The 10,068-nt window shown below is 44.1% G+C and overlaps 1 protein-coding gene across 1 annotated transcript; it reads right to left on the reverse strand.

The window, feature by feature from the left end:
• Positions 1-120: 120 nt before the first annotated feature.
• Positions 121-9,607, reverse strand: cbx1a (chromobox homolog 1a (HP1 beta homolog Drosophila)). The gene is made up of 5 exons (XM_062566078.1): positions 9,384-9,607; positions 4,388-4,669; positions 4,133-4,304; positions 3,950-4,044; positions 121-2,120 (listed from the first exon to the last, which is right to left on the reverse strand). The coding sequence occupies exons 3-5, from the start codon at positions 4,241-4,243 to the stop codon at positions 1,970-1,972; spliced, it is 357 nt and encodes a 118-aa protein (XP_062422062.1). The 5' UTR covers positions 4,244-4,304; positions 4,388-4,669; positions 9,384-9,607; the 3' UTR covers positions 121-1,969.
• Between the last annotated feature and the right edge of the window lie 461 nt (positions 9,608-10,068).

Genomic DNA, 10,068 nt, shown 5'->3' on the forward strand with positions numbered 1-10,068 from the left:
GCATTCTGGATCTAATGAAGAGTTCAAAAGACAGATTGTTCATAAAGAATTTATAATAATCTATGGTAGGAGTAACAAATGAATCATTGTGCATGAGTAAAACAGCACAGCAGAACAAACTGCTACGAAAAACCCTTTATTGATCAAAAACAGACAAGTAAAAATTAGATTGGCCATAACCGTGATGTCGCAAAGGGAAACTCAGACATGCAACAGGACGATACGCGCTCATCCCCTAGATACAGAGAAACACTTCAGGGACGATATAGAAAAGCTAACTGGCAGACCTAGGAGCAGCCGATTCAATCCCTTCCAAACATAAGGCAGTCCGGGTGCGGGGCGTTATGCTCCTAATACTGATGTACATGAAGAAATAACATCCAAAATTGTCTTGTATTAAAACACAAGGTGAACGAGGACACGCTCTCGTCGTCCTGTGACGTACGCTCAGTGGTTTTGATATGCTTACACAGCTTGTAGTGGCGTGTTTAACTTTCTTTGGAACTTGAGTTTGAAGGTATCTTCCACCACCTGTCTGAGGATTAGGGGCTCATTCAAGTGATTCAATTATTTTTTGAAAAGCTGCTGCACTCGAAATTCTAGCCAGTGGAAATGAACTGATCCACTAGTTCTCTAGTGTCTCCAGCTGCAGAAATGGGATCTGAACCAGCTGACCCTGGGTCTGCTAACAGAGAAAGCAACTATGCTAATTTTAATACAGTAAACAGAGAAATAGGCACCGCCTGGGCAACACTCAACACATGAAATTTAAGCAGATATCATAAAAAGAAAACGTGTTACACAGTGAGGTGAGCTGAAGCGTGCTGAATGGCCGTGTCTCAAGTAGACGGTAGGAAAAAACAAAACACACACCCGTGTGTGTGTGTGTGGATTTAAAACTGAAGAGTGGAAATGAGGATTTGACGTGCTCCTGATCAACTCTTATCAGCAGTAAAAAGGCAGCGATATATTTATTTTTACAAGGAGGTTTCTACCAGGTCGCTGTAGGGGGCTGAGAGCACATATTACGGCAAACAACAGCTCGAGACACCCTTCACTCAAACTGGGGGGGGCGCCAAGATAAGCTATATGCTACAGCTCAGTATGTCAAGCACACAATCTTTATAAAATAAGTGCTTTTAACAACTGAAAAAAGCCACGTAGCTTTTATAAAACCCTCCATTTGATTACCAATGCGTTAAAGCAGTTAATTAGAGGAAGGAAACCAGAAGGAGACTGTGTCAATAACACTACGCAGTGTTTTGGTGCCCACACTAGTTGTTGGAAGTCTTTCTGTGAGAATAGTCTGCAATAATCTTAATGGAAAGCGACTCCCTGCCTGGTGGGGTCCTTAGTTGCATTTAAAAGGGATTCCATGAAATGGAATGATTTGGGAGTCTGTACACTTGAATAACCTCACTACCTGTGTAACACGTCCTTCTGCTCCCCACTAAACAAACACTGTGGACTTAGAGCTGCTTCCACAGAGCATGAAACCTCGGACTAATAGTTTGACTTAGTTTGGTAGTTTCAATAAGAATGATTAAAGAGGCAGAGCGACATTTGAACGTCGGGTTGTTTTACGTCTTTTCACCAGAAGTACGACCCGTCTTAACAAACCGTCCACGTCAGATGGGTGAAATGTACGGACGCCGTGTGAGTACTGATGAGAGCGGCATCACGTAGAAAATAAATGAGAAACCAGGGCGGTACAAAGAAAACCATTTTTTACATTTTCCGGCGAGAGACAGGTAAGGAGGAGAGCGCTCCTTTCAGGGCAACAAAACAAACCCCTTCTCCTTGGTCAGCTACGTTGGCAGTTCCATCCCAACCAGGTGGGACTTTCTCCACCTCTGTTACTAGAATAAACTAAGCATTGGTTTGTTTCCTGCCCCTCATCTCAAAACTGCCTTTTCTTTTTCGTATTTGCGCCACCTCCTCCTGCTGCTGCTCCACCACCACCACTCAGCTAGTCCTTTTTCTCCTCCTCTTTTTTCTCCTCCTCCTCCGTGGGATAAGAGTGCCAGGTTAGACGCTCCTCGTAGAAAGAGATGACCACCTGGGGACATTTGACGTTGGCCTCCTTGGCAGGGACCAGATCAGCCTCGTCGGAGTTCTTCCTGTTCATTTTAATTCAGGAGACAAAAACAAGGGAAGAGAAAAAGAGACAGATACCAGAAGGCGGAGTTGAGAGAAAAAAAGCAAAGGAGGGGAGAGTCGAGGGAGGAAAAGCAAAAGAAGGAAGTGTTAGATAATGGCAATTCCTCATCATCATCATCATCATCATAATACCCTCCAACAATAAATACAAAGAGTTTCTCTCTCTCTGATATTTACACATTTCATCTCAGTCCCTGCAGGAGTTCCCCAGTGTTGAGTCTTAGCCGGATTTTAAGTTAGTGCAGTTCAAGCAGGGCTCTTCCCTGTGTGGAATGGTGATTTCCCTTGGTCAACAGCTTTGCGGGGCGCTGCTGATGGATGGGCGGGGGGGGGGGGGGCCTAACAAAGTCTTTCGGCTCCGTCATTCACTCACATGGTTTCTCCTACCACAGCTATGCTGATGACACCCAACTAATTCTCTCCTTCTCCCACTCGGACGCTCAGGTGGCGGCACGGATCTCTGCCTGTCTGACTGACATCTCTGTGTGGATGTCCGCTCACCACCTGAAGATCAACCCCAACAAACACTGAACTACTTCTCTTAAGACTTAAGACTTCACTGACACAGACTGATGGTTAACTTTGGAAACTCCGTGTTAATGCCCACTCTGACTGTGAGTGGACAGCCAACTCTGACTCCAATCATTACTGCGATAACACGGTCCTGTAGATCAGGGGTGTCAAACTCATGTCATGTTTGGGCCAGATACTGCCCATTTCGAGCGAACGCGGGCCAGGCCTTTAACTCATAGTGAGGGGGATCTCTTCACGGTTCACACACTTTTAGAACAATTTATATCCATGACAATTTCCATGACCAAACATTTTGTGAAATCTCGGCCTATACATGAAAGTGAGAAAATTAGTAGTATTTGAACAATGAGAATTCCAAAACAATTACAATTATCCACTAGGGATGGGTATAATTATAAAGTATATATATTGTGTCTCTAAGTGTATATATTAGTTAATTGGTTTGATGTATCCTTATTGTGCAGGAACTAGATATGCGAGATATATTGAAAAGCATTAATGTTAGAATGATGTTCCGTTTCTCAATTTATTGACATCCTGATTGCAGCAGGTGCAACACAGAAGAAGAAAATATATATATAAAATATATCCTGAATAAATAAAATAGATCCATGATGAGTGCAGGGTACACAGACCGGGTGTGATGCGGTTAAAATGGGTTCACCGTAAAGGTGTGTGCCGACAATCAGCCTGCACAGGGCCCTGCGCATGGCCCTCCTGGACAGAGACGCGCACCTGCAGTCTGAAGGAACCCACAGTTGTTGTTGTTCCCAGTTTGAAAGACAGGGAGGATGGTTGTGTTTTAGAAGAGATTTTAATTTAGTTGCGTTGCCCCTTTTTGTTGCGACTGTTTTTAAACAAGTCGACAGAACAGCTCGTTTGGCTTAAAGCCAAAATGATCCTACACTGGAGTTGAAGATTCAGGCTTCAAAACCAAGGGCATTTGGACTTGTTAATCCTAACTGGCTGTAGACTGGCTGTAGACTGTGTGTGTGTGTGTGTGTGTGTGTGTGTGTGTTAGTGTGTGTGTGGACGCTGCCTCAGCCCTTGACAAAGAATGCAGGCAAGATGACAGACAAGCACGATCAACGCAACATAATATATTGCAGGGCTCATTTCCATATGTTATGTTGTAAGTCAATATATTGCAAGAGGCCTTACGGCGCCTGTACCTGAGCACCGTGAAGGTGCTCGGCTACATTCCACCACTGCTAGAGTACAAAACGTCAGACAGAAGTAAAAAATAAAGGCTCACCACTTCATGAGGAACATCAGCTCCCCACTGGAGTCTGTTGCGCCAATTATCCTCTCCGGCTGCAGGCCTCTGCCAAAACCTCGGGCCTTCTCACTCTGGAGACAACAAGGTAACACATGACCAAAGCTAGGTGTGTAAATTCATTGTTTCAAATAGGTTTGTGTTTTAGGTGCCTTTGCTCACCTCCTCTTTCTTCCTCTTGCTCCCTCGCTCCTCCGAGTCCCCTGAGGTCTCACTGACGATTTTCCTCTTGCCCTCCTTCTTCTTCTCCTCCTTCTCTTTGTGTTTCTGCATGTACTCGGCGATGAGGTCGGGGCAGTCCAAATTATCATGGGGCTCCCACGTGTTATCCTCACTGAAGACGGTAACGGAACAAAAGATGATTTAGTTCAAGGACTTCAAGACAAGAGCCCAACGTATCAGTAGACTTGTACTCACTCAGAGAAGCCCTTCCATTTCAGCAGAAACTCCACTCTGCCCTTCACCACTCGGCGGTCCAACACTTTCTCCACCACATACTCCTCCTCTTCCTCCTCCTCTGGTGGTGCTGCAGCACCTGCAGCAGCAGCCGCTGGTGCTGCAGGTGCTGCAGCTGTTGTTGTTGCTGCTGCTGCTGGTGGTGGAGGTGCTACATCTGCGGCTGCAGGCTGCTCCTCTTCCTCAGCCTTCTTGCCCTTCTTCCCTGCTACGGTCGCCAGCTTGTCGTCTTAAGAGGGCACTCTGGTGGATCCAAGAGATAGCAGGCGGAGAGAAAAGGGGATTATGATTTACTAGATAGCGGTAGAGCAAGAGGTAAATTACAGTTTGAACCACAATCTGTGTGGACAGTAGAGCTGTCAAAATTCAACTCAAAAAATGACATTTGAATATTAGCTTAAAGAAACACACACACATATTTGAATATCTGGTTGCTATTGAAGCCCATTTCCGCCACAAAAAAAGGGTTAGGAAGTCAAATTATGACTTAAGATATGCGCATGTGCAGGCTCCTTCTTTGTTTTGGTAGATTGACTTTCCAAAACGCCGTGGCAACTTTTTGTCAAAAGCGACCAGCGACCTGGTCTGGTTTTATCTGGAGACTGACGTGAAAGGATGCACCCAGCTGCAGTCACAGCAGAGGAGACATACGTCACATCCAGCCTGAGAGTCCTGCAGGCATGATTCTGCAGCGTCTATCCTCATTGAGGAATTCCATAGGCTGTGCGTTTACACACGTCAATAACAGGACAAATGCATACGAGACATAACTTGTATAGGTCTCTCTCTCTCTCTCTCTAAACGACAACAATAAAGAAATCCTCAGGGCTGATCAAGAGTTTTGTGCAAGCATGTCCCAAATATGACAGGCTTCATTCAGTGATTGGAACAAATATAATTAGCATTGATTGAAGTTTATAGAACCGACAATGAATGCTCCGAGCAAGCTGTGTGCGGTAAACAAGTAAACAACTTTTCCTTGGCATGAAACGACAAAAAATCAAACCAGTGCATGAAGCTGTTGTAGCCTGTCTATTTTATTCATGCAATATAAAGTCAGTACAGTAGTCGCGCCACGTTTCTTTTTTTTACATTCGAATACCTGTTTTTAACAACTAATTGAATGTAGATTATTGACCGCCCTAGTGGACAGCGATGAGCTCACTAAGATCCAACTCCGATAAAAGGTCGTGCAAAAAGCCAAGGAACAAAACATGATGAGTCTAATGATACTTGGCCAACAGTAACCCCGACCACCTGCTGTGTAACATCATCCACACACAGATTAGCAGGAGATGACACACGCTCTGTCGGCTGGTGGGGGACATGCTCACCTGTGTGTGGGCAGCGGGGCAGAACTCCGCCGTGTGGGATACAGAGTGGAGAACAGTAAACGGGGGACCACGTAGAGACACAAATGACATTGTGTACTTTTTGTTTAAAAGAAGAACAAGGTATAGACCGGTTCTATAGGAAAGGAAACCTTAAATTACTTCCGTTTGAAACATGTGCCACCCCTCAATAGAACGGGAGGGTGTACACGGACATGTAAACAACTCAATGTAGACGTCAATCTCCCGCTGTCGTACGAGAATAATGAAATAGTTCCATGTAATGGAAAAACGCTAACATCTACCATGTTGCTGTGATCCCCGCCTTCTCCTCCATTTGATTGGCTGCCTGGGACAAGTTAGGTCTGGGCGACGGGATTAGAATTGAATTCAGTACGAAGTTACAAATTGTAGATATTAGTTGACAGAAACAGATTTATTGCAAAATTGTTTGCATATTGTTAAAAACACGACTGTCTATATCTATGAAGACATGTTCAATATCATCTTGGCATTCCATTAACATTAAGAAACTATCTGATCTGCTTAAGGGCATTATTGGTGGCAAAAGTGGATTCATTGCCATCAGTGAGTGAGGAGGATGGAACACATTGAGCATTAAAGAAGATATGAACCTCAGCACCACTCTAGAACTCCTTCAATTTATTCAATCGGGGAAAACTATGTTTTCTTGGGCTTCTTGTCTAAGCGAGATCAAAGGGGCGCCACGTCAGGCCTGGGGAGAGATAAAAGAAGCCAAATCCAGGGGGTGACGGGGGGAGGGGGGTGCTAGGAGCAATGCAGTGGCTCTGAAACACTGTGGGGTGGTTGAACACCAGCAGACATTTTGGCAGGTAGACCAAGCAAGCTGATCACGGCCGTGTGAGGAGACGCACCCTCACTGGTGCACAGCAAGCAAGTGTTTAAGGTTCATGGCATTTAGAGACATTTCATCACACAGCAGTCTTTCCCCTACCATTAAAACAGGGGGGGGGGGGGGGGCACTGGATTCATTTCATACATGAAGACCAGGGAAAAAGCTGTGGGTTTGCACAAATCATTCAGAAACATCCTGTTGAACCCTAAATTGTAGAACTTGTTGGGGAGTCTCTTCTTTGTCAGGGTCTGATTCTGGTTAACAAATATTTATTTTGAATCATTTCTTTGTTTTTACATTTCATGATGACATAGGGAACCATCAGTTGCGTTCTATACAGTGAACATGCTTATTCGACTACTGTTTTAATCCATATAATGGCAAAGTAGGAGAAACGACCATTACTTTAAGACAATGTCAGTCAATCCAAAACATTAAGAACTTAAAAAGTATGTGCCACTAGAAAACCATCAACGGCTCTGATACCACTGGCTCTCATGATAAATAATGTCTAACCAAAGCAAAAACATTTATCAGACTAAATCTCACACGCACCCAGAAACTCTCCATGTGAAGTGAATCCTGGGATTTTTACTTTTATTTTTGCAAAAGCATTTAGTGGGGAACTGATAAGACTATGCAAGCCTAGCTCAGCTAGACCCTGAATGCAGCAAGTTGGGAACATTGTTTGCCAGAAATGTTAACACAAAACCTGTTTGCACGCCACGGGAGTGCAAAATGAAGGTGTTTAAGTCCCCTCTGACACTGACCTTGATTATTATTCGGGGCCGTAAGGATCCCAACTCGCGGTTTTCAAAAACAGGCTGAGAAATTAGAATGCAATTTAAAACACATACAAGTGCAGGTTTTTGGGGAGTGGGGGTCATCTGGAATGGGCTTTTTCAACGTTCATGTTTTTGTTGTTCAATGAAAAAATAAAAAGGTCTTCCCTAACAATTGAGTCAAAAATGAAACTAATTTGTATGGTTTGTCATATTTGAAATGGAAAATACTGTTAAATCAACCCAAAATTTCCACATATGTCCAAATATGATGTAAACACAGTGGAATGGAGGTAAAACAAGTGGTTTCTACCTTGCGAATAACGTTTTACCCCGTATTTGAAAATTTAACAGAATACATATTGTTGAGTCTGTATTCACTTGGATTTGATTAGACAGGGAGTCGTTTACTACATACATATGCTGTTAATACAACTTAAATATATATGGAAATAAATTACAGCGCAAGTTAGACTATTTGAGTGTTCCGGACTGTTGCATGAGGATACGACCCTTTGAACGACCCTGGTTTCATTTTAACTGAATACCCCTCGGAGAAGTTAAAAGGCTTAGTGGGGCTTTGACAAAAAATGAACAGTTTTGACCAAAAAAAAGAAGATCTGCTAGGATTGATCATCATTGATAAGTAATTCGTATCGACAGAAAAAACAATGTGATCAGGGATCTCCAAGAGGTCATATCTGCTGCCTTTTGTGCTGATCCAAGCAAAAAGATTTAGGATCTGTTGCACCGCTACTTACAGCCTAAGGATCGTATTGAAGAGGTCGGATCAGTGCATCTGCAGCTTTAACCGAAGACATTTTCCCCTCCAGCTTGGCACAGAATCTCTGGCTATTAAGAACTAATGTTGGCTGCAGAGTGTAAATACAAAAAAACACTGGGTATGAGATACCCAGTGTTGAGCACACCTGGGGGCAGGTTGTTTTTTTTTACCATGTGGTATAATCCAATATTTTGCTTTGACATATAAACTAGAAAAAAATAAATCTTTATTGATCTCCTTAGGGAAAATATATTGTGCATTAAACTCATCCCTCACGCTGGGAGCCATGTTCTGACACTTCGACACGGGGCAGCGGGGATTCGAACCGCCATCCCTGCGGTTCCTGGCGCACCCTGCGCCACTGTCACCCAAAAACACTGAGACAATGGGACTTTTCAACTTCCCTGAAACGTGGACCCAGTTAACACGAGCTGAAATCTACCTCAGTCTGTATTCATTAGAGACAACTTGGTGCCACGTGCAAATGTGTAGAGGCTACTTCCCCACACAAAAACAGACTAAAGAGCAATAGCAATACATCAGAGAGCGCTGTGTTTACCTTAACGCGCACACATGCATTTACGCTATGAATCGATTAAAAAAACAGAACAAATCAGTGCATGAAAATTCCCCATGGTTCAAGACAACAAGTGCTGACGACCCTTCTCCATTAACGTAACGTTCAGTGGTTGTGGAAGAAGGTAAGGATCTCCCTCCCCCTCCTCCATTTCTACGGAATAACCACGCGCGTGATTTGCAGACAGCAGCCACGGAAGAAAAAAAATAGCGCGGCACCCGCAAAAAAAAACTGAACGACTGTGTGCAAATTAACGTTGTTCCTGAAAGAAAAGGGTTTTCGAGTTACAGTAGTAGCACACAAAGCCCCTCTGCCCCGGGCGGCAATTGCATAAGAGAAGCGTCCAAGCAGCATTTTGTCACCATGCATGTCATACAGTCTAGCCTCGCGCACAACATTTACACACTCAGTGCATAAGGGGGGAGGGACATTCCAGAAATTATTGTTGATCTTCATATGCACGGAATGTTTTGCATTTCACCAAACGCCGGAGCGGGCAACCCCCCCCCCCCGCAAGCACACACCTCCCCTACACGCACAGGGCAACATGGCTGGCGCGTTCTCCCCGCTACTAGCTAACGTTAGCTAACCTAACGGGAGCCTTACCTTTGGAGAGAATGCTTCGGAGCGGTTGTGTGGGCTCGTGGTAGGCTCGAGCGAAAGCACCCTGATTACACACAAGTTGCGACACACAACTGCCCCGGGGACGAGTGGCGTACTTCGGGTAGAGTTTTACCCCCAATGTGTTAAGCTACCGAATAACACAATAGCCTCGGCGTCGCTAACAACCAACACCGACCCGGTTCTGCCCGCCAACAGCGCCGCCGGACGCCACGTCACCGGATGGTCTGGGAGGCAATGCAGTGTGGGAGTTGAAGTCTTCTCCCTAGTTTTAACTAACAATTATGGTGCAATGGTAACCATAAATATTCGGAATTAGATTTATTTGAAATAAACATATTTTCAATGCTTAAAGTTCAAATGAGATATCACTTATATTCATGATGATTATTTTTGTTTAATTCTATCGTTATCCTAGTTGATTTGATTACGTTCTTGCTCAATTTGAGGCAGAGCCTTTCTGAAACATGTAATGATTGTATATACTCTTTTTATTTTGTTGTTTAACAACAACATTTTAAAAAGCTTTCACTGCATTACCGCCTCCAACTGGACTGCAGGAAAATATACGAAATTCCGCATTTTCCGAACATGAACATTTGTCAACCTTGGAAAATTCCCTTAACAACTCCCTGTTGCCAACGTCAACCTCTTTGCTGGACTGAGCCTG

The sequence above is a fragment of the Pungitius pungitius genome, chromosome 12 (assembly GCF_949316345.1).
Source record: "Pungitius pungitius chromosome 12, fPunPun2.1, whole genome shotgun sequence".
Lineage (NCBI taxonomy): Eukaryota > Metazoa > Chordata > Actinopteri > Perciformes > Gasterosteidae > Pungitius > Pungitius pungitius.